This window comes from Rhipicephalus microplus, chromosome 2, assembly GCF_043290135.1.
Source record: "Rhipicephalus microplus isolate Deutch F79 chromosome 2, USDA_Rmic, whole genome shotgun sequence".
Classification (NCBI taxonomy): Eukaryota; Metazoa; Arthropoda; class Arachnida; order Ixodida; family Ixodidae; genus Rhipicephalus; species Rhipicephalus microplus.
Genome location: NC_134701.1, coordinates 82,113,805 through 82,139,935, shown reverse-complemented (window position 1 = coordinate 82,139,935; position 26,131 = coordinate 82,113,805). Strand labels below are relative to the sequence as shown.

Here is a 26,131-nt window from a genome sequence, read left to right as displayed (position 1 = left end):
CACACCGGAAGTTTCGCCTACTATACGGTGAATTCCGTCCAATGGCATTGTGCCATGTGTGGAGAGGAAGTAGATGAAGACCAGCTCGTGCTGTGGAGCTCAAGCCATAACGCTGGTGACCGTGCTACGATCTTGAAGCCGCTTCAGCAACTGGAGGGCGTCCTTTCCACGGCAGCAGCAGGATTTAAGCATTCAGCAGCCTCGTAAACCAGTACCCTAAGCAGAATTGTGAGCGTCTGCGCGGGAGGATCTATGGAAGACTTCACTACGTCTGATGGTCGCAGGCCTTTGCGTGGCACCGGCAATGTAAGTACTAACTTGGAAGCCGCCGACATAACCACCTTTAATGCGTCCTTAATGCTAGTGACCGAACATCCCACAGCCTTCGTTACTGCCGGCATATATACGGACTTTATGAAAGTCTACATTGCTCATACTAGTAGGAAGGACGTCGTCACGCTTGTTGAAAAGTACGCTAGCCTGTGCGACAGTTACTTAGCCGAAGTGATGAAAGTGACCGAGAGCCTAGTCTCTCGCAACGCCACACCGGAGCGGATAGAAGCCATCGCGTGCCAAACATTGCTCACCGAAGAGCGAGACACTTGGAAGCTCACGGGTGCCCTCCTGCGCGACCGTCTCAAGGCGAACGAGTTCATGGAAGAACGCGGCAACAGAACCATGTTCGTCGACAGATCTCGCGAAGGTAGCGACAGGAAAATTGTGGAGGCCCTCATGGCGAAAGACTCCTTCACACGCCAGGCGCAACTAGTGGTCGACTGGTTGGAAAGCTGCGCGGCGCATCAGCGCAGTATGCGCGATGACAACGACAAGGTCCAGTACTTTGCCGGCGGAAGCTGCGCCTGGAAAAACACATTGCACCATGTGCAGCGCCACAATAACATCGGTAGTGCATCGTCGTCTCACGTGACTGAACTGGACGCGGGCGCGCCCTCGAGGCACTGGGTACCGATGCACGAATTCTACCTCTTCCACAGCGTATTCTTCCACCTGCGAGCAGGGCAACTGCAGAGGGCCAAAGAGCTGGCTGCCGACAACGGTCATCGTTGGCTAGCCGCCGCGCTCAAAGGATGCAGGCCATGCCATGACCTGCACAACGCCAGCACCATTGGTGCCGGCTTCAAGCAACCCACCCAAGGCTGCTTCTACCGGGATTTTTGGATGCGAGCCTGCCGGAGAGCGGCGTCGAGTCCCAGGTGTTCACGTTACAAGCGCGCTGTGTATGGTGCTCTGAGTGGCAACCTACAAGCAATGCTGCCCGCGTGTACCACATGGGAGGATCAACTATGGGCTCGCATGCGCGCTGTTGTGGATGTGTGCGTAGAGCAGGAGCTCCGCACTGCCAAGCAGCAAGATATAAGCCTCGGACCACTACCGCCCGGCTACCCCAGTGACCGTGGAACTTTTGAAACCGTTTTCCGTGACCTGCGGGAGGCTGTGGGCACGAGGGGCAAGTGACACCAAGAGATCGCACACATCGTGCAGCGAGGTGTAGTGCTTGGCGATGCTGATGCTTTGATAGAAGGAATACACTACTGGGTAATTCGTCAGGTGGATAAAACGCCGCTTCTGACCATTCGGTTTTTGGTTCACATGGCACTGTTGCTGCGACAAGTTGGCGCCGAGACCAGCACTGAGGCGTTCAGTGAACTTCTTCGCATCTACGTACACATGCTCGTCGACGAAGGCCATGCCTCCTTGGTGGCCACGTACGCAGCCGCTCTAAAAGCAACCGACCCTGTCCCCAAGTACAAGCAGCTTGCACAGCCTTCAAACTAGAGCCCCAAAGAACAGGACCTCCACCTTCGTGTCGAACACTCCGGAAAAATAAAAGTTTGCAAACTAGTAAACCCGTGTATTTATTTACTAGACTCCAACGTATTTTACTGCCTTTCCGGCACACCTTTACTTACTAGCAGCTAGTAAACCTTGTTACTTTAGCCGCTACTAACCAGGAAAACATTCTTAGCGTTTTTAACTAATACTGATTCGCCTACGTTGCCAGATCTTTCTTAGATGCTGAAGTATAATTGCCGTAATCGCGAGACTCTCAATCAATATATTACAAAATTTTGTTTTATTGACTACATATTGAAATATACAAGTTCCCCGATACCTGATGGTACACATAAGCAAATAGAACGACATAGGTTGAAGTGTAGAAAGCATCAGTTATTCGTCTAAATTTTATGGCTGGTAACCAATACACGTTGTGCAATCTCAATTCAATAGCCTTCATGCTGCTGAAGTAGAAATTGGCTATGTCGAAGACGAAATTCTTCGACTTCGCGTGTGATTGTGCGTTCTCGCTTGTGATCTGATGAGTTCACCTACACATATGATCATATACTCATATGTGATCAGGTGACTATGATGTGATCATATGAGTATGTGATCGCTTCTTCTTGTGAATGTTGCTACGATGTGCTATTACCATGGCAGTTACATAAAGTAGTTAGCGGCCATTTTTATGTACGCGGGCAATGCCACTTTGTTTTCAAAGACGATAACCCTTCTTGATATGCATCAACGCAAATATTTGGTCTGTCTGCTAGAGTTTGTCTAAGAAATCAAGAGATTCTCTACCGCTGGGAAAAATTTTTCGAATGAGGCGCAAATGAAAAGATCGTTCATCAAATCGGGGGCAAATTGCTTGCTTTTACGCCAGAAAAAAAGGGCATTATAATTTTAACTTCATGTTGGAAGGAGATGAGAAGTGACTACTAGCGTCACTCAACAGTGAATACGGCCAGTCTTGACAATCTATTGGTAAGAGAAGAAATTAAAGCTGGTAGAATTTTTCCGCTTATTAGCAAGCACATTTTTCTTGAAATTGTATTTTATGCATTTGAGACAGCTTTAGGTTGGCCAAAGATTCATTTTTGCTTTTTATGTCTCATGCTTTAAAATAGGTGCCCTATGGCACTGCCGGCGGTCTGTTTGCTTGCCTGCATGCCTGCCTGGAAACGGCAGAGAAACTAGACAACGGTGTCAGCCGCCTTTCACGAGAACAACATAAACGTGTGTGCATGGCTAAAACGACCAACAAGGTAATTGTTTTATTATTAACCAAACTTGATGAAGCCCGCAAAAACCGCACGCGGTTTCAGTTTTCGACTTTAACCGGCACCGACCAGTGTTTTTGGCATTCATCCCACCAATATAGGGAGACGCAACGTGGACACCAAAGCTTTGTTTTAAAGATTTCTACGCAGTTTCCAGAGAACCCACTGCAAGGTGAGACACTTCACACGGAACGCTTTTTATAGCAACAGAAAACACGAGAGCAATGAAGGACGGCATACGGTCACATGGCGAAAGAAGTCAGTGCACAAAGTTCATGCGACTTGGTCTGGTGGCTGCGTTCATACTCGTGAAAATTGTATTACTCATATTTCAGCTGTAAAATTCTGACGTAAGTGTATGACAGCGTAGCTTTTTCTTTGAAACATGCATTGATACGTAATTCTAAAAACAGAAGTGTTAATTACACTGCGCTGACAATGCAAAAGTTTGAAAGAAAAAGCGGGCGTTTCCTACTACTCTTCGCTAAAAAGACAAGAGTCTTCATCTTAAACCACCCGGTGCTGCCACTTTCCAGTGCTTTTGCGTTCTGAAAACACTTTCCTTTCTTGACATTATGGTCAGTTAGCGCAATATTTAGCGCAGCAATGCATACTGAAAACTATCATCTTTTGACGTCCTTTGCAGTGCAACAGGGTGAGACACGGCCATTTTTTTATCCCTTACATTTGTAATAGAATCATATTCTTACGGCAAAGCACGCATGTATAAGAACACAAGCGCAAATATTGTTTGACTAATTGGAGTCCACTACAGTATTATGGTCATTAAGTTGCTAGTGTGGTTATCATTATTGGCTGTAATGCGTTCCAAGTAACGCCGTTACTGGTAACCTTTTCCTTTTTCGGAAGCTCAGTAACGTACTCATTACAATTTTAGCACAGTAACGGGTAACTCACGTACCTTACAAATTTTCGGTAACGCACGGCGCGAAGGTACTGGTTAATTTTTCATATTGGAGATGCCCTTATCCCAAAACTCACCCCGATGAACTCGTTTGTCACAACGTCTGACAGCTGTCCGAGTGCACGATTTCACAATGAAAGCGAGGGTGGAATGTTTTTTTTTATTCTGCAAAAATTACAGATAGAAATTCCTGAATGGAGAGACTCCATGTGGGGAGTTTTGAACCATCACAAAGGTGGAAGAAGGGCACAGATTCCATAGCGAAAACCCATAGAATTATACTTTTCGTAGAAGTGGATTGTAGCAGGTGGATTGCTCGCACCTGCGCTTTTCCGTGCCCAAAATACAGGCAGACTGAAGGGAAAGTGCAAGGGCTTGTTTATTTCATACCACGCGCTGACTGACACGCTTCGCACCTGGGGGAAGCAAGAACTTCTTCGAGAGCCTGCAACAATGTAAAACCGACGTCTGCATGTTCGAATGACAAAGGAGTGCACAGCCTGACCACAGCGTGGTGAACGACCATATTGGACAAGTTGGGCCGGAGCCGAATATATAGGTGGCTTTCTGTAAAATCCTGCCGCATCCACTAGACAGCCGCTATAAGTTGACGAGTGCACCACTGCACTGTCGTTGGGAACCTGCCTAAACGCAATTCTTTACTTCATGGATAACAGGCTAAATTGACTCTGTGGCAATTTTCACCTTTAAAAACATTGTGATTGAAGCTCCAGAGGTCAATTTTTTTCTCAAGAAAAAAAAGGCTTTGTTTTTTTGTTTTCTGAATACCCTATCGGTTGGCTCGGTTTTTCGCTACCCTCTGTTTCAACTAAAGGCCATTATTACTGCGGTCACATGAACACAGCAGCTAACAACAGTTACAGGCAGCGTCAAGGCAGATATAAAGATAGTGTACCAACCACAATTACCGCAAAAAAGGGGCTTGGTACGTATTTTTTTCGGGAGGTGGGCCGGGGGATCCTCATTGAGCTGAAAGTGGAGGCTGGGCATGCGAACGGTCATTTAGCGCTATAAATGGTGCCAAAAAAAATTTAGGGCGAGTGGCGCACGGGCCCAGTGAGCCACTCCTGGCTACATCACTATTTCGAACGGGCCATTCCACGAAAGATTAACACGAATTCGAAAAATATATAGTAGAGTTATTGAGTGTTTCATATTTTAGGCATATAGCATCCAGTAGCCCGAAAAGGATCTCAGTTATCTTTTTAACTGCATAATTTACGAGGCCAGGAACACCGAATATATATTCAACACCGCGATGTTTATTTCATCAGCAGTGGTTCCGTTTGCCGTGTTGCCAGTCCCTCTTCGCCGATATTTAGTATTATCGCAATGTAGATAAGCACCACTCATTTGAACAATTCCGACGTAAACTCTTTTTCTTTTTTCTGAAAGGAGGTTCAGCAGTTGCGATATATTTTCAGAGCCATACACTTTGCGAGCAGTCATCAGCGCCGCACAAGAGCCGTTAGGCGGAATCTTGCAATTCCATTTTTGCATTGTGACCTGGTAGAGCACGTAGGCCATGCAACACCGGAGAAGTCATTAACAGTGGTTAGGATAACTATAGACTACAAGTAACTGCAGAGCGAAGCGTGTGCCATGCATATGGCACGCAGCTAGCCATGTTTTTTCACGACCTGCATGTAAATCTGAATTCTAACATACAGACTAGCTAAGTCCATCGTTTTAGATTATTCAAAAGCCTTCGACGAAGTTCCTCAAGAACGTATACCACTGAAACTTGATGCATTACATCTAAATCCTAATCTTTTAGCATGGAAATAGGAATTCTCAAGTAAACGCTCACAATCCATCTTTATTAAAAACATATATCCAGTGCTACCCCGTTAAATTCAGGTGTTCCTCAAGGGTCCGTACTTGGTTCACTGTTTTTCTTAAGGTACATAATTATCTACCACTGCATCTCATATAATATTCGTATGTTCTCCGACAATTGCGTAACTTATTGTACCATTACTAACGTCTCCGATAACGCTTCTCTTCAAAATGACATGCGAAGTGTGCAAGAATGGTGTAACCTATCGCTAATGAAACTCAACCATAATAAACGCAAGACTCTCTCTTTCCACCACCATAAAAATCTACATATTTTTTCCTAGCGAATTGCTTGCGCTAACCTTAAACTAGTGTTTTCCTAAAAATATCTCGTAGCAACCATTTGCAGTGATTTAACCTTGGCGACTCACATTACGAACATCATTTCATCTGCCACTAAAACACACGGGTTTTTAAAACGCCACCTGCGTCATGCCCCTCCTGCTGTGAAACTATTCACCTATAAGACTCTCATCAGGTCAAAATTAAGATGTGCGTCCCCCATTTGGAGCACTCATCAACAATATCTCATCAATCAACTCGAGTCACTTCAAAATCGAGCTACAAGGTTTATTCACTCTATGTACGCCTATGACATCAGCACAACGGCATTGAAAACAGATTCCAGTGTATCACTATTCGAATTTCATCGCCTCAATGCTAGCTTTTGTCATTTTCACAGGTTTCTTTACAGCTCCCTCGGTAAGCCACCGTACACAATCCCCCCATCTTGAGTCGCACCGGTCACCCACAACAAGTTGGTCGCCCACGTGACCGCACCGTCACTTTTTCGTCTTCATTCTCTTTTCCTGCAGTAACCGAATGGAACGGCCTTTCCAATGACATCACAGCCATTACCTGTCCTTTCACACTTTTGACCACTTTAACAGATCACTTTACATTGTATAAAACATTGCTTTTATTTTCCATGTATGTACCCACCCCTTATGTAACACCCCTTCAATGCGGTTTTTAAGGAATAAAAATGAAAATGAAATATGCATTCTGTGCTTTAACACCATACTTTTGTCCAGCTACGCTGCGTCAGCGCGACGCCTGCTTTGACGCATGGCCTTCCCGTCGAGACAAGGGTGCCATCAATTATTGGCCTCCCTTGTATGTTCATCAATCCGGACAAATGCGCATGCTCCCTGACTTAATACACAATCTACATGTTATACTTTCTCCAATTATATACCTGCCTTTAGCGTCATACTTACGAGGCGAAAGTTAACAGCAATAACATCCGGATATGAATTCTACCTTTGTGTATAAACTTTTCAACATCTTCAGTGCGAAGGATATGTCCCGAATATAAGACAGGTGTTTTAGGGACGAAGCTCCTTTTAGTGTACTCATGTCCTGCGTCCGGCGTAACCAGCAGCGTCAGATAAACAGACAGACAGACAGACAGACAGACACACAGACAGACAGGCAGGCAGACAGATAGTCAAACGTACAGACAGACGGATGAACAGAAGCATGGACGGAAGCACGAATGGACATACGGACAGATGCACGCACGTATGGATGGACGCACAGACAGAAGAACGGAGAGACGCACGGACAGACACCCTGACGGACAAAGAACGAATGGATGGACGGAAGCATGTGTTGAAGGACAGACGGGTGCGCAGACGGATGGATGGACGGACCATCTGATGCATGGACGGATCGACGGATACATGGACGAACTGATGCACAGACATATCGACGGACGGACGCACGCAAACACAGCCGGACAGGCAGAGGAACGGACGGATAGACAAAAAAACAGAAAAACAGACAGACAGAAACAGAGTGACGAACGAACGGACGGAAAGGCAGAGAGACAGACAGATGCTTGGCCCCACTCATCATCATTCACTCCATGGATATGCTGAGTTTTTTCATACTGATCATGACAGGAAATGGCATGTAAACTGTTTACATAATTACACCCTCAGCCATACAGAACAAGCTGGCACGCTTTACGAAATAAATATTCAACACCAAGGAACTAGTAAGAAATTAGCTAAACTGCTGCCATAATGCCAAAACTACGATCATCAGATATTCTGCAAAAAAATAAAGCTATTCCGAACAATTGAAGACATGTGTAATGAGGCCAGCAAGCAAAGAAAAATATACTATACCGGAAACAAAAATTAACACACACACACATACTCATAACAAAAAAATACCCCGAGAATGCCGCTCTTCAAGCATACAAATCAAAGACCTACTGGCACACATGCTGTTTATCTGGCTGTTTGTTTTTCTATTGCAGTAAGTGTCTACCGACGCTCTAATCACGGCTGGTAACGTCGTTTGCTCGAGCTGCCGATTCCAATAACTTGGAGGCGTTCTCGCCGTTCTCTGAAATCTAACTCCGTATAAAAAATTATATTACAGAGAGCGGTGGGGGATCTAAATGCATTCTTCTAACACAGCTAGCTACGCGAAAATGCAAAAATTGACACATGCACCACTCACGGCACAGCGTGAGTGGTGCATGTGTGAGTGGTGCAGCGTGAGTGGTGCATGGTGCAGAACTGGGGGCGCTGTGAGGGCGCTCATCGCGTTAACCTAGGCATCTCATCCGTGCAATCGTTTAGGCGGTTTTCGAGCGAACCGTAATAATGCTCACATTTGAAACTCAAATGTGAGCTCATGCTCTTCTATCGGGTTAATGCAAGCTGGTTAAGAACAAAGTGAGTATTGCGACGGCAGCTGAACATGGCGCAAAGTGAAAAGCATAAACAAACCACCTCTTCGAAAACTGTGTCTGTAACTATCAGAACATGCTCTCTTCAATCGTGTGGGGCCACTGCTCAAGGGTACAGCCACAGGGATGTTAGCTTTGCCGTTCCGGACAAAATCACTGTGACAGAAAAATCTCCTGCTAGATTGCATACGCACCACTTTTCTGATTACGAGTAATTCACCAATCAAATCAAAATCTAATTACAATTATTAACTAGCGGAAGTAATAGGAACACAATACCATAACTAAGGGAATATTTATATTTTACTCTGCTAATTTTGTCCAATGGGATTGTGCCATGTGCGAAGGGGAAAAAGACGAAGACCAGCTCGTGCAGTGAAGCTCGAGCCTTAACGCCGGTGAGCGAGCTACGATCCTGAAGCCGCTTCAGCAACCCGAAGGCGTCCTTTCCACGGCAGCAGCAGGATTTAAGCATTCGGCAGCCTCTGTTAAACCAGTACCACAACTACCCCAAGCAGAATTGCGAGCGCCTTCACAGGAGGATCCATGGCAGATTTCGCTGCGCCCGGTGCCAACAGGCCTTTGCGTGGCACCGGCAATGTAAATGCAAACTTCGAAGCCGCTGACATGACCGCCTTTAATGCGTACTTAATGCCAGTGATCGAACATCCCACAGCCGTCGCTACTGTCGGCATATATACGGACTTTATTGAAGCCTACAATGCTCATACTAGTAGCAAGGACGTCGTCACGCTGGTTGAGAAGTACGCTAGCCTGTGCGACAGTTACTTAAACAAAGTGATGAAACTGACCGAGAGCACAGTATCTCGCAAGGCCGAGCCGGCGTGGTTGCAAGCCATGCCGTGCCAAACATTGCTCATCAAAGAGCGAAACACTTGGAAGCTCACGGGTGCCCTCCTGCGCGACCATCTCAGGGTGGACGAGTTCATGGAAGAACGCGGCAACAGATCCATATCTTCGTCGACGGATCTCGCGAAGGTAGCGACGGGAAAATTGTGGAGGCCCTCATGACGAGAGACTCCTTCACACGCCAGGACCAAACTAGTGGTCGACTGGTTGGAAAGCTGCGCGGCGCATGAGCGCGGTATGGGCGATGACAACGACAGGCTCCAGTACTTTGCTGGAGGAAGGCGCACCTTAAAAAACTCGCTGCACCATGTGCAGTCCCAAAATAACATCGGCTGTGCATCGTCATCTCACGTGACTGGAATGAACGCAGACGCTCCCTCGAGGCAGTGGCTACCGATGCACGAATTCCACCTCTTACACAGCCTATTCTTTCACCTGCGAGCAGGCCAACTGCAGAGGGCCAAAGAGCTGGCTGCCAAAAATATTATCGTTGGCAAGCCGCCGCGCTCGAAGGATGCAGGCCATGCCATGACCCGAACAACGCCAGCACCATTGGCGCCCACTTCAAGCAACCCACCCAAGGCACCTTCTACCGTGACTTATGGATGCGCGCCTGCTAAAGAGCGGCGTCGAGTCCCAGGTGTTCACGTTACAAGCGCGCTGTGTATGGTGCTCTGAGTGGCAACCTACAAGCAATGCTGCCCGCGTGTACCACATGGGAGGATCAGCTATGGGCTCGCATGCGCGCTGTTGTGGATGTGTGCGTAGAGCAGGAGCTCCGCCCTGCCAAGCAGCAAGATAGAAGCCTCGGACCACTACCGCCCGGCTACCCCAGTGACCATGGAACCTTTGAAGCCATTTTCCGTGACCTGCGGGCGGCCGTAGGCGCGAGTGGCACGCGATACCAGGAGATCACGCACATTCTGCAGCAAGGTGTAGTGCTGGGCGATGCTGATTATTTGGTAGAAGAAATACACGACTGGATAACCAGTCAGGCGATTGAGCCACCGCTTATAACCATGCGGTTTCTGGCTCACATGGCACTGTTGCTGCGACAAGTTGGCCGTGAGACCGGCACTGAGGCGTTCAACGCTCTTCTTCTCAATTACATACGCGTGCTCATCGACGACGGCCATGTCTCCTTTGTGAACACGTACGCGGCCGCTCTAAAAGCAACCGACCATGTCACCAAGTACACGCAGCTTGCGCAGCCTCCAAACTAGACACCCCAAAGAACAGGACCTCCGCCTTCGTATTGAACACTCTTTGGAGAAAAAAGTTAGCAAAGAACTAGTAAACGCATGTATTTACTAGACTCCAGCGTATTTTACTGCCTTTCCGGCATACATTTACTAACCAGCAGCTAGAAAAGCTTGTTACTTTAGCCGCTACTAACCAGGGACACTTCCTTAGCCTTTTTATCTATGTAATACTAATTCGCCTACGTTTCCAGATATTTCTTAGATGCTGCAGTATAATTGCCGTAATCGCAAGACTCTCAATCAATATTTGACAAAATTTAGTCCTATTGACTACATATTGTAATATAGGAGTTCCCTGCTACCTGATGGTACACATAAGCAAATAGAACGACTTACTTTGACATACTGAGCGTAGCCAGGAGGAGGCACACCGGGCCGGTGCATTCCCCCCGGCACCCTTTCATATTTTTGTTCTATGTCAAAGAGAGCAGAAAATCGCCATTTGAGCCCCCCCCCCCCCCCCGCGAAAAACGATTTCGGCTAGGCACCGATTTCTAAAGTGTGAATGCGGCATGTGTGTAGTAAGCGCGTACTCTTGAATAGCTACGCTCGAGGGGAACAAATTAGGAATGTCCATACAGGCAAAGTGTGTCTGACGCAAATGTGCAGTTCTGTTGCCACAGCCACCGTTGGGTAGTCGTAACGCCACTTGAGATCATCGAAAACATCGCATTTTTTGGTGTGCTTTTATTTGGCGCTGTTAACGCTCGGCGTTTCGAGCGACGGCATTCGGCCAGAAAGTTTTTTCATGCAGAGTTAACCTATTGGAGTTGCTGCAGCGTGCGAGTTTTTTTTTTCTGAAAGCGATGTGGTAAGAGAAGCTGATTCTTTTTTTTTATAAATGTATATAAGGAGACGTTGGTGCAAAAGCATGGCGCGGGCTACTCTTCTCTTGCACGAAAGTCGACATCGCATATTTTGTAGCAAACATAAGGCTATACATATGTACATAGCACAACGCTTACACAAGGAGTCCACGTTTTCCAAAACTGAACGTCCACACTACAAAGAAATGTGTCCATACTACATGTAAGTGTGTCCACACTACGTAGAATTTGTGAAAGCACAAGTAATCACGCCAGTTTAAGTGTTCACACAAACCAATAACACGTCTAAGGTGATCTTGTTTAAATACTGAAGTCTTTTCAGACAGGTTTTTTTCAAAAAAGTCGTACTTAAACACGAAAATACCGTTTTGAAACATACCGGTTAACAGTGACGAAGTACGTTTTGTTTAATTGTTTAGTACTTTTTAGCTATTTTTGATTCCTCCAAAAAGTGAATGACTGCATGCGCTGCAGTGGCTAGTAGCTTTCCTTTTGGCCATGGACCCAAGATTTTTGCAATTGATGCAGGTCGCTTATCCAAAAAATTGAGTTTTTGTAAAAGGTTCTTTCGAGGTACGTCATGATTTTCTCAATGCAGAAGAATGTGCTCCGTGTTTTCTTGAGCTTCTCCACATGAGCAGGTAGGACTGCCAGCTTTCCTTATTCTATACAGGAAGGCTTTATTGTAGGCTGTACCAAGTCGAAGCCTATGGATGACTGTTTCTACCAATCAGCTAACCTTTAACGAAATATTAAATTTTACACCAGAATCAATGTTATACAACTGAGAGTTTTGCGCACCAATTTGAACCAGGTTTTCATAGACAGTTGACAGCTCAGCTTATTTATTAGACATCGTGCATCGCTCATCGATAGAGGTAGCAGTGATATATTATTTTCTTGATGTGCTGCATGTGCATTGTAATCAGCTATGTCGTTTCCTGTGATTACACAGTGGCTTGCCACCCTCTGGTAAATTATAGTATGGTTTAAATTTTTTGCTATAGCGTACGTCTTCTGTATTTCGTATGCAAGCTCACAAGCTTTGTTGCCCAAGCTGATTCATTTTAAGGAAACTAATGAGGACTGTGAAATACTGATAATTACCCATCCAATTGAACCTGGCTGTACACATATGAAGCGTAAAGCACAGAGTGTTGCATAGAGTTCTGCCGTTGTGTATGTTGTGAAATGGCTGAGTTTAAAAGCTTTCCTAGCTTGGTTTGTAGGTACGAAGAATGCCGACGTTGAGTTTTGATTCAGACATGATCCGTCGGTGTACACGTGAATACTGCCTTCATAATTGGTATAAAGGTGTGTTAAAGTTCATTGCTTTATTTCAATTATAGGTATATTATTCTTAAAGTTTTATTTTGGAATCGAAGTTGTAAAATCTGGGATAGAGAGACGCCATGGTGGGTGGGATACACATAGAGGCCAGTATTTGTGCGTAGGCAGTAAATTTTTAATCCTACTAAAGTTTTATATATTCTTACAGCTGATCTCTCCTGAATAGCTTGGGATACGTGATGATTAGCGTGTTGAGTTGCCAACCGTATATCATGTCGGCAAGTTTCCGTAAATCTCATAGCATGGAATGACGGTTGACGAGAATCCGCAATTATCAAAGCACTGGCAGACGCACGCGCTACACCAAGACATATACGAAAGCTTCTGGCCAACAACCTTTGATTCCTCTCCTGTAAGTTACGTGATATCACAAGTAAAACCAGGACAGAGTAAGCTGATTCTTATCTGCGATTTGAAACATGCCCTGTAGGAGCATAGCGGCCGAAAGGTTGAGAGGTCGCTTCATCTATTTTTCCCCAACACATGTGAACCATGTGAGTCATCACTCAACACATGTGAGACTTAACTAAGCTTCTTTGTATCTAGTCAGTAAAGAGTAGTCAGCCTCGTCCTGGGCTTTCCTTCTCTGGCTCTTGGGGAACTCGACTTGGATTATTCGAACGTGATTAATGTTGCCTTATCGAGGCCAATTATGCTCTGCTAAATGAAGTGATACAAATATAAATTAGAGTAGTTATTACTTCAGTTTGGTGCAACAGGGCAAATTTAACTAGGCTTAATGTGACAAGGCCAAGCTGCGCCGAGGAAATTTAATTGTTTATGCTAGGCTTCATTTGGTTATATGGTGCTAGCTATGCTAATTTAAGGCTAACTGGTGAAAAAAAAAGCTGCACGCTCGGAATTTTAATTGGCACTGCCTGAGCTGCTGCGTGAAAGAGCGGCATAGATTTGATAGAGCAAGAAAAGCAACACTCGCTTGTTGTTTTGGCTATGAGCACAATAACTTCGTTTAACAAATTGCTGTGCGGAGTCTCCTGATCACGACTGGACAGGCATGCCCACTGCAGCTGGCAGTCTGCAGAGATGGCACGTCGATGCGTTCTGCCTCGCGACCCCATGGTCTACACATTTTTGCTTACGCCTGTACGTTTGAGACAGGTTGCAAGCTGTACTAGGCTGGTGCTGCATTCAACAACGTCTTTATAAACTTGTGAACTCATCATAGCAGCCTAAGCAGTGCAATAAGCCCTTTCAGCATAATGCTTCTTTTCTGTGTTTGTTGCAGTCATAATTCATTATTTTTGTCATGTTCTTTAAAGTCACATCAATTTATTACTAGCTGGCATGCAACTGAATTGCTGTAACAAAATGTAATTCATTCTGAACTCTGGCACTTTTCAGAGAGAAGATGCAGACTACAAGCCAGATATCACTTGAGCTATAGCTGTTCCCTTTTGTGGTAGTGTATGCATCAGTTGTCATGTGCCTACTGATGTCTCTTTCATTTCTATCAAGCTGTGGCCATCATACTGTGTGATGATAAAGCACGCAAAGAAAATTTTGAGCGCAGGTCATGCATATAGGAGTTAGCACTAGCATTCAAAATATTGGTCAAAATCTCGCCAAGCTATACTGCACAATGTTTTCTCCATCGCTGTATGATTGTGGATGTGCACTAGGCTCAAGATAGTATGGCATGATTAAAAGGCTGCCAGCTGCCAAGTGAACAATGCAAGAGCTTTGATTGGCTTCCTCATGGCTCTTCTTTTTCAAATAAATACGTAACTGGTAAACCATTTTCTGCGGGAGTACCTGCTGTGCTGCTACCTCTGGCTTGACGTTCTCAACTTTGTTACACTTCTATTATGTTATCATTACATATCCTTTCAGTGTTGTTACAACACCTCTGAACCTTCATTGGGTTCAATTCACTGCCTCAACTGCTATTCGACGTTCTTCTTTCAAGAACTTCGGCACTCGGCAACAAGTGTTCCGGGGAGAGGTAGACCTCGTTTGGGCCCATTTTGAATAGGGTTCCATGGCATTAAGACATAAACGTTTAAATGCGAAAAAGCATTGGTATATTAAAGTCTTTTGCACTTATTTGTGTATCAGGTGTATGTTTTTGCCATTATGCAATGCATAGAAACTAATGTAGTCAGACTATTTTATATTTTGTAAAGATAAAATTCTCACAATTTTATCATTGTCATTCAGAAATCGTCTGCACCCCCAAGACATAGCTTAAATGAAATTCTTACAGAATATGTGTGAAGTGAACAAAATATTTGAAGCAGAACTTACTAACAGTGGATGTAAAAATAGTTGTTGACATATAATGGGTCTGCTGTATTAATGCGGTATGTCCGCTTCCGAAAAGCCTTTGATGACTTCACGAAGCCTTGCAATAATGAATAGAATTTTCTGTGCCGGAGTCTCATATACATTTATGTCACAGTGTGTATGAAAAAAACCTAATAAAAATCCACTGAATGAGCTAACCTATTTGCTTATTAAGCATAACTAAATCAAATTTAAGATGAGTAAACAAAGGAAGAATACCAAATATATATAAGCAAAGTGAAAGGGATGTTAGCGTCATGGTGAAAGCTTTTGAACGACGTTTTATTTCCAAGCAGCATAGGAATGTTGATAGCTGCACATGGTCCTATGTGTGTCATATTTCCAATGAATGAAGAAACATTTCTGGCGAATAAATAATTTGCCTTTTCACTGCAGAGCCGTTGATCCTAGTGTACAACAATTAATCTGGCAATCAGGGTGAGACCTGAGTCACAGGGCCTGCTGGACAATACACACAAGGATGTGGTGGCTTCAGACGGACATCGCATGTGCAATAACCGCAAGGCCAGCTAAAAATCCAAAAAGCTCGGCAAGTAGCGTTTTCATTTTTTTGGCCAAGTCATGCGCCTGTATATTGATCAGATGAATTGAACTGTGAAGTTGAGAGCTGTCAATCCTGTGTTGAGCGTTTGGAGCTTCAGGGCAAATAACATAACTTATTAGAAAAAATCGTGCCTACATTTACTAATGATTGGCACTAAAGCATAACAAATAAACAAGAACATGGTTCTGTCATTGCGAGGAGAAAAGCTCTTTATGAAAGTAAGCGAACTAAATCAAATTCACTGATGTTCAAAGATGTCTGTAATTGTGTAAAGGCGTAAATTCAGTCATAAACTTCAGCTTCATTATGCAAGTGACGAAGATTTGTAGTAGATTTGAACGACCCAACCCAAGAATGTAACTCTTCTAGTGGTTATCTGCACGACAGAATGGTAGCTTTAATTCCACTGATGTTTGAAATCGCCTGCTTTTGACAAAAGATAGACCGCATTAAAAACTGCTGAAATAAAAGTCGGAAACCTGGAGAAGTGCTTAAATGCAGTGAATATGAAAGGAAGCATTGCCAAAGGAACTGAACCAAGAAGTTCAAAGTGAATAAGGCCGAGAAACAGACCTGGTGTAGCTGTCGCGAGGCCCAAGTGCCAAAAAATTGCTGTGACAAAATGTACTCAAGTTAGCTACGCTCATCAATAAAACATGTGCCGAACAAGAATAAATGAAAGCTAATGTCATGCAATAACTTTAATAAAAGAAAAAGAGAAACATAAATACACTACAATTAACTGTGCAGTTGTATCAGCAAAAAAAAAAAAGATTATGGGGTGACTTTTACTGGGAAGTGCCATGATTCTTAAATAAGGTGGACATGTGGGGACAGCAGCCATTATATGTTCAAATATACTTCAAAATACTGAATTGTGGGGCTAGTTTACATTTGCCCTAGAGGACCGAAGGCTTGGAATCAAAGGAAGACTACTTAGAAAACGCTCAACTTCCAACCGAGTTTTTTTTTTAAATTTCTCAGCGCAAAAACAAATGCGCAGGCGCAGTCACACCTAATTTTCTCTGAATCAAAAACAAAAATCTGGGTTAAAAAACGTGTTAACAAGATTCAATACCTTAAAGGGGACATGCTTAGCCATTTTTTATATAACTGCAGTCAAGAAAGTTTATTTTCTTCATTGTCAGATGCATCGATGATGCACTAATGCGGCAAACTCAATCTTTCCTGCCTGTAATATTTTGCGCACACACTCGGCCTTAGCCCTGCCTTTTACATTCGCCTGCTCAAAAAGTGCATTGCAGCCAAATGTACTGCAATGTGGAGGAAGATGTGCCCCATGGTTCCAAGCATTCACCACTGTTGCGTGCTCTCCGAGTCTATTCTTAGTGCATCGGCCTGTTTGGGCGATATACGCTTCACCACAGCTGAATGGTATCTTATACACCACTTCCGTAGCACAGTAGACCAATGGCTTTCTATGTTTTTGGCATACTACTTTCTCTGTTCATTCATCTACAAGAAGTGCACAAACGGAAAAGCTTTCAGGGTGCCGTGAAGACGAGGTTTATGCCTTGCTTTTAAGCTATCCTCCCAAGGTTGTGTGAAATCGTGTAATTGTAAGGAATCACAACAAACTTCTTCAACATGTTGGGCCTCTGTCGTGTTGGCATCCTGGGGGAGGCTGCAATCTGCTTCAGAAAGGAAGATGCTATGATAACGAGCAATGTGTAAAGAAACCCCGAAGTTCGAAGGCACTGAATCTGGTGATCGAAGCTGAAGTTGATCTGAAGACAGCATGACTTGGGTAGAGCCAAGTTGAGGCACGAAGAAGCAATGCGCGTTTTCACCAGTATATTACGGAAAGAGTCGAATGGGAGGATAGCTTTTTTTGACGTGGTTTATACTCCCAGAAAATGTGGTCATCCCATGTTTTCTGGATCGCATCATTGTCAGAAAGGTCTATTGTAAAGGATAATGAGGGTGAACCCTGCTTAAATCAGTGTTCAACCAAACACAGTACCATCCAGTTTTTGATTTACCATTGTTTTTAAATTGTGACGACCACATTTGCTCGGAGTATGCGCCACAGTCAAAAAAGCTATCCTTCTATATGGCTCTTCTCATACTATACTGGTGGAGAGAGAGATTGCTTCTTCATGTCTCAACACGGCTCTGACCACGTCATGCTATCCTAAAGGCAGCCTTAGCTTTGAGTGCCAGATTTTGCACCTTATAACTTGGGGTTTTTCTTTGAGATCGCTCATTGCCTTAGCATCCTCCCTTCTCAAGCAGATTGCAACTTCACTGAGCGTGCCACACGACAAAGGTCCTACAAGTTTGTTGCAATTCCTTAGATTCACATGATTTCGCACAACCTTAAGAAACTGTTCAAAGCATAATGAAGACATAGTCTTCTCACCATTCATGCACTCTTACAGGTGACAGACCAGAGAAAGAAGTTTGTTGAAAGAAACATAAGAAGCCATTTGTCCCCTGTGCTAAGGAAGTGGTATATAAGATAGCACTATTCAGTTGTGGCAATTGTCAGAAAGGTGCAATTACTTGAACTAATACCACCTATATTTTCATTGGTTTTCTTGTTATTATGAATATATTGTTCATATTGGAAAACAAGCTCTTAGCCTTCCCCATTCTTTTGTTCATTCCATACTATGAGGGGATTTAATGAAGATGAGCACTTAGCACGAATAAAAGGTCTTGCATGTACCTTCTCACGAGCACTCAGGCTTCGCCTCCCAAATTAGGGCATAAATATTAGGAGGGGTTGAGTAAACAGTGAGTCCTTAGACCTCTGTCTACCCTAATTTCAAATTCTTTGACGTTATGGTAAGCAAATACTTCCAAATTTCTTGTTGGGCGCTTTGGCAACAAGCTTCGATTTTTTTTCAGACACTTGTTTTCGTTTTTGAAGCTTGCCTTCTACCTTACCTTACATTACTAAAGTCATTTGTATTAGTGCCCATAGTCAGTAATGAACCAACTAGAAAAAATTCTTTCAGTAAAATCCCCCTTCCGAATACCAGTTCTTTTAAAACTCTGCTAAAACGAAGCACTTCACATGTTCTTCATGCAAAACAGATATAATTGTCTGTCACACCACCAAAACAAGACATGAGTGTGAAACATGACTTGTCAACCTCAATTATACAGACCATGTAAGGTTAAAAAATATTTTTCTCTTGTTTTGACAACTTCAACAATCAATGTTAAAATTTTGCTCAGTTTTCTTTAGTGTTGCAATACTACTGTGCCTCTGCTAGTCCATTCCTATCTGATATCAGTCTTGCCTCGTTGCGCTACTCGCAATGGTTATTATGTCCAAACACAAAGTAACCCTATCACCAACTTCTTTTTAAAGTGTTGCTTTCTCTCTTCTATCGCACGAACAAGCTCAGTTTCGCCCCTACCAGGTGCAGAAAAACATATTGTCTCTGCAATTCATAATGGTGGACAGCTTGTTTTTGAAGCCTAGTCGCCATTTTCTAGAATAGCCTACCTTTTCATGCCTCATGGGGAATACACTTGGAAAGCACACAGAGAATTGTTCACGGAGAGTTATATTTGGGGCAGGCAAAGGATGACCAATCGGTAGACGGCGCCCGACAAAAAGGAAAGTTAATGAAAGGATGCTGCCTAGACACGAACTAAGCCGTTCTCCTAGAAACGCGTCTCTGTCTTCGAACCCCGTGAGCCTTTGTTTACCGCACCTTTTGCTGGGGAGTCACCCGCATCGCGGTAGCACTCTCAAGATGAACCAGCCTGAGATATAAGTGGTCGCTGTCACGACACGGCTCCCGACAAGATAATGTGGTGTCATGCTGTAACAATACGTGTGGATATACGGAAAAATTGTCTCTACTAACGCCAGACAGCCGAAAGGCTGTCTAGACAGGCTTGTTGTCGCACGAAAGTATCATTTAGGTTGTACGTTGTTGAAATGATGGATTTCTTTTTAGCCGATGCTCAGAGGATAGCTACGTGTGTGAACACAGAGGCGGAGACTCATCTCTGAGGAAAGGGCAGTTGTTTGCTTCATTGTTGGAGCATCAATGCGAGTTTATCCCAAGAGGCTGTTTCAGAGGAGACGGGAGCTATTAAATGAAGAGAGATGAATTGAAGGAGAACTTGGTGCTCGGAAACGAGATCGGGAAGCGGGGACAGAGGTCATCCTTAGTGCAGACTGATCCAAGGTTGATACTACGTTGAGGGGGAAAGCGGTCGTGCTTAGCGCAGACTCTGATCCAAGCGGATACTACATCGAGAAGTTGGTGTGAATGTGTGGAGTATACGACGGGCTCGACAAGTAACGCCGACATTGATATTAATACATGCAGTGCTTACTGTGCGGTTGGTTTAGTGGCCACCCTGGCCTTTGTTTGTAAATAAGTGTCAGTGTATAATTAAACCGAAGTTTGCCAGGAAGTGAGCAAGCAGTCTAGTCCTTCCTTCAACGTGTCGTCGTGATCATTTGAACCATCAGTATTACATGCATTATTCCACTTTTATACAAATAGCTGCATTTTGAATTTGAAAATTAATGTTGATTATTTTGCCCTGCTGCTCTTTTTTTCACAAACGTGCTTCTTCCTGGTACTATCTTTATATCTTGATTGCAGTTAATGGTAACGTTTTCATTGACCTTACCTTTGCCCTAAAGGGCCACTCACCAGGCCCCATACCAAATTTTAGTTAGACAGCGGAAGTTGTTGGGTAACCGATGAGGAACATTTTGCCACAAAAATTTTTTTGAATCGGCTCATCCCGAGCGAAGAAAACAGGTTGTTTGAAGCGGCGCAAAACGAGAATTACAGGAGGTGAGTTCGAAACCCTAACCGCTCCTCCCCGTAGCCTTCGCAAGCCAAATCTCTTCCCCAATCTCTCAGGCATCCGACCAAGAGGTGACGTGCGCATGACCTGCCCAAACAAGTCCAACCCCCGAGCACGCAAGGTGCATTGCTTTGTTGACCAGCGTTATTTTGTGGTCTTCTGCCTGTTTTTGCAGGATTGTTTGGAAAGGCTGGCTTAGACGCAGTCGAATAGATGAACACAAAGAGAGCGCGAACGCGTAGGAGTGTTCAATGGCGGTCGTAGGCTCTATGCGCTAACCGCGGGGACACGAACACACATGCGTAAAGCCGTAACATTAGCCCCGCATCTCGTTGCAATTCGCGAGAGAATAATTGAAAAAACATGCTCACATTCCCTTATTGCGTCTGATTATTATCTACAGTTTCATTGATCTTTTCAAGCAACAAATTACATAAACTACGCATGCCAAGTTAAATAAGTTTCGCCATATCACGTACCACTGTTTGCAACGTCAGAGCCGAGTCGTCTACGTAGAGGACCAATGTCACTACTTTGCCGTGTACGTAGGGCTATTCATATGCGCACGTCATGCCCTCATTCTCTAGGCGCGCGCCGGCAGAGGGTAGGGGGAGCAGCGTTCACCTTGAAAATTGACCCATTTCGGCGGCACGTAGCGTTGTAAAATTTAACAGATATGACCTTGAACGCCTCGTCTACACATTGCGCTTGTCAGCTCAAAATTGTCACACCTGATGAGTGGCCCTTTGAGAGTGGTGGCAGGCTATTTAAACCACCATATATGAGTAGTATGAATGCTGACTCAATATTATTTTATGAAGTCATGGTTCCTGAATACTCTACTGATTTTTTGACTGGGAGCAGATAGGTCATTGACCCGTGCATATATGTTTAGCCTGCTGTGCCCAGCAAACCAGTGCAAGAAAGCTCAATGCGAAATTTCGGTCAATGTAACAGCTTGGTTGGTGTTACATTCAGCACAGCATTGACTTTTCACCTGCCATGACCTCTGTATTTGATGCCATAATTAATACAGTATATTTGATAGTTATTGTGTACAATTCTTTTTCCTGGTCTAATTGTCAATGTAATTATTCTTGTTCTGTCTAACAAAAAATAAGCCCCTCAAAAAGGCTCCCTTTTTTGTTAATTTGCTTTCAGTCAGCCCATTATAACTGGGTAACGACATGCCAAGGCAACCAGCGTTTTTCAGATTATCACAAATATGGCCGAAAAAATGTGACATTTCTGAAAGAACTCGTCCTGGTTGTTTATTCTGGTTGCCAAAAGTTTTCGTGCCTATTTTAAGTCTGTAGTCTTGTGCCGACTGAGCTGGAGGGACTCAAAAAGCATTTTTTCTTCAAATGTTTTGTAATTCCTTCAATCAAATAGTATTTGTCGCAAGGTAATGAAGATATGTAACTGTAAAAATAATGACTTATTAATGTATATCAGTTCTTCGAGGGCTTACCACACCAGCAACTGTATAGTTGCCAAATCTGTTTTCTCTTTTCAGGAGCCCACAAGCTGAAATAACACAAATAGGTTATGTGCAGCTGGCCTGTTTGACATGCTAAAAATTAAATATTGTTTGGGCACTGAAAGTACAACAGATCCTCTGAGAAAAAAAATGTGATTTTTCTTTTTTGTGGGGGAAAAAGCCCTGCATTCAGCCTCAAGTCACCTTGGTGCTTGGGCAGAAAATATGCATGATATCTCACTTGAAAGCTTTGTGTATTAGCTGAACATAAGTGCAGTTACTAGAGAGTATTATTTTTCAAACTAAAAATATGTTTTTTTAATTTAAGGTTTCGTTTACAGCTTTTGACCGATGTAACTCTTCAGCATAATGCACTTGCAAAGACAATATTCAGCACAAGCCCACTGATACATATGTTGACGGCAAAGTTGGTGACATCTATAAAGCAACCGTAAAGGAAATGAAGTTACCACCTGTGTTCTACTGGCAACACAGGTGCACTAAAAGGTATAAGGCTAGAGTGTGGTGACAGGTCGCATAGCAAAATAATTATTTTTTGGGTGGGGATGAACTGACGGACAGACAGACAGACAGACAGACAGACAGACAGACAGACAGACAGACAGACAGACAGACAGACAGACAGACAGACATGCAGACAGATGAACAGACGGATGAACAGAAGCATGGACTGAAGCACGGATATACAGACGGATGGATGCACACCCGGACAGATGAACGGACGGACGAACTGATGCACGAACGGAGGGACGGCTGCACAGACGAACGTATGCACAGACAGATGGACGGACAGACGCACGGACACATAGGCGAACAGACAAATGGACGGACCGATAGACGGACGGACGAGCCAACGAACGAACTGACGCACGAGTGGACGGACGGACGGAAGCATGGACACAATCATGAATTGACGGACACATGGGTCCTTGGTGGACGGATGAACGGACCATCTGATTCACGGGCAGACTGACAGATCTATGGATGAACTGATGCACGGACATACGGACGGATGGACGCACGGCAGATACAGGGATGGACGGATAGACAGACAAAAAGAAAAAACGACAGACGGACAGACAGACACAGAGTGACGAAAGAACGGACAGACAGACAGACAGACAGACACACAGACACACAAAAAGAAACCAGACAGACAGACGCTTGGCCCCAATCATCATCATCCACCCGTGGATATGCTGTGAATTTTCATACTTATATATCAAGTGAGGAAATAGCATGTAAATTGTTTACATAGTTACACCCTCAGCCATACAGAACAAGCTGGCGCACTTTACGAAACAAATATTCAACACCAAGGAACTCGTGAGAAATGAGCTGAACTGCTGTCATAATGTCAAATCTACGATCGGCAGATTTTCTGCAAAAAAAGGCTATTCCAAACAATTGAAGACATGTCTAATAAAGCCAGCAAGCAAAGGAAAATATCGACAAAATCGGCAACAAAACTCAAAACATACACATTCTCATAACACAAAAATAATCCCGAGAATGCCACTCCTCAAGCATACAAATCAATTAAAGACTTACTGGCAGACATGTTGTTTATCTGGCTGTTTTTTTTCTGTTTCAATAAGTGTCTACCGACGCTCTAATCAGGGCTGGTAACGTCGTTTGCTCGAGCTCCCGATGCCAATTATTTAGAGGCGTTCTCACCGCTCAATCAAATTTACTTCCGTATCCGAATGTATATTTCATAGAGTGGCGGGGGATATAAATGTATTATTTCAACACAGCTAGCCACGCAATAATGCAAAACAGTGACACATGCACCACTCACGGCTTAGTGTATGCGTTATAACTGGGGGAGCAGTGAGGGCGCTGACCGCGTTACCCAAAGCATGCCATCCGTGCAATCGTTTAGGCGGTTTTCGAGCGAACCCTTGAAATGCCGGGGAAGTTTGACACTAAATTGTGAGCTCACGGTTTGTTTACTCACGGTAAATTGTGAGCTCACTATTCTTTATCTGGCTCTTTTTTTTGTTTGCAATAATTGTCTACCGACGCTGTTATCTCGGCTGGTAACATTGTCTTCTCGAGCCTCCTATGCAAATTATTTGGAGGCATTCTCCCCGCTCTCTGAAATCTAAATTTGTATCGCAATTTGATTGATATGTGTGGTTTAACGTCCCAAAACCACAATATGATTATGAGAGACGCTGTAGTGGAGGGCTCTGGAAATTTAGACCACCTAGGGTTCTTTAACGTGCACCCAAATCTGAGCACACGGGCCTACAACATTTCCGCCTCCATCGGAAATGCAGCCGCCGCAGCCGGGATTCGAACCCGCGCCCTGCGGGTTAGCAGCCGAGTACCTTAGCCACTAGACCACCGCGACGGGGCTGTATCGCAATTTATAATTCAGAGAATGCCCGGAGGTATCAATGCATTTTACCGCAGATGGCCACGTGAGCATGCAAAACAGTGGCACAAGTGCCACTCTCGGTATCGCGTGTATGTTAGAACTGAGAGGACACTCACCGCGTTACCCAAAGCATGTGATCCGTGCAATCGCTTAGCCAGTTTTTTGAGCGAATCCAAAAATTGCAATGGAAGTTTGACATTAAAATGTGAGCTCATGGTCTCGTATCGCGTAAGTGCAAGCTCGTGAAGAACCAAGTATTGCGACGGCAGCTAAATATGGCGGAAAGTGGAGAGTATATTAGAACCTACTTTTCGAAAACAGGGTTTGTAACTATCAGAGCAAGTTCTTACATCGTTTGGGGCCACTGCGCAGTTGGTTTGTCGGTTGATTCCTCAACAACTTGGCGCAACCAACCTAGTGGTATAGACCATAAGTGGGATGGTGCTTTGCTTTTTAAATTAATTCACTTCTTGAAAAAGAAGGGATGAATTCGGTACGTAATATCGGTAATATTTAAAAGGTGTTGGATTTCAAAACAAGTGGTAGAGCCACAAGAATTATTTCTTTGCCATTATGAAAAAAACCATCGTGACTGAAGATCTTCAGCTAGATTGCGCGTGCACAATTTTTTTGATTACTAGTATTTCACGCATCAATTCAGCGACTTATTACAATTATTAACGTGTGGAAGTAATAATAACGTATTACAGAAACTATGCGAACAATTCACTTTCTACTTGCCTAATTCTGTCCAATGGGATTGTGTCATGTGCGGAGGGGGAAAAGACGAAGACCAGCTCGTGTTGTTTAGCTCGAGCCATAACACCGGGGGCCGAGCTACGATCCCGAAGCCGCTTCAGCAACCGGAGGGCGTCCTTTCCATTACAGCAGAGGATTTAAGCATTCCTCAGCCTCGCAAACAAGCACCACCAGTACCTTAGGCAGAACTGCGAGCGCCTTCACGGGAGAATCCATTTAAGACTTCGCTACGCCCGGTGGCAGCAGGCCTTTGCGTGGCACAGGCAATGTAAGTTCCAATTTCGAAGCCGCCTACGTGGCCACCAGCGTTAGCGCGTCGTCAGAGCTAGCGACCGAACATCCTACAGTCGTCGCTACTGCCGGCATGCACACGGACTTCATGGAAGCCTACAAGGCTCATAGTAGTAGCGAGGATGTCGCCACGCTGGTTGAAAAGTATGCTAGCCTGTGCGACAGTTATTTAGCCAAAGTGATAGACGTGACCGAGAGCATAGTGTATCGCAAGGACGAGCCGGCGTGGATGGAAGCCATAGCGTGCCGAACATTGCTCACCGAAGAGCGAAACACTTGGAAGCTTACGGGGGCCCTCCTGCACGGCCGTCTTAAGGCGGACGAGTTCATGGAAGAAGGCGGTTACAGCACCATGTTCGTCGACGGATCTCGCGAAGGTAGCGACAGGGAAATCGTGGAGGCCCTCATGGCTAGAGACTCGTTCGTACGCCAGGCGCAACTAGTAGTCGACTGGTTGGAAAGCTGCGCGGCGCATCAGCACGGTATGCTGCCCGTCGTCCGGCATGACTGCCCGTGGTCCTGCAGGACGACGGGCAGACGTTCTACAATGCAGACGACAATCCCATGGAATAATGAATTGAAGAATTGAAGAAACGCTCTCATTCGTGCTAGAATACCCTAATGCTGGT

General features: G+C 44.5%; 1 protein-coding gene across 1 annotated transcript; it reads left to right on the top strand.

The window, feature by feature from the left end:
* Positions 1-507: 507 nt before the first annotated feature.
* Positions 508-1,835, top strand: LOC142790096 (nuclear pore complex protein Nup107-like). Its single transcript, XM_075885111.1, has one exon. The coding sequence runs from the start codon at positions 508-510 to the stop codon at positions 1,474-1,476; it is 969 nt and encodes a 322-aa protein (XP_075741226.1). The 3' UTR covers positions 1,477-1,835.
* The last annotated feature ends 24,296 nt before the right edge of the window (positions 1,836-26,131 follow it).

Coding starts and splice junctions, on each gene's coding strand:
- LOC142790096 (XM_075885111.1), top strand. CDS start 508: ATGAAAGTGACCGAGAGCCTAGTCTCTCGCAACGCCACACCGGAGCGG.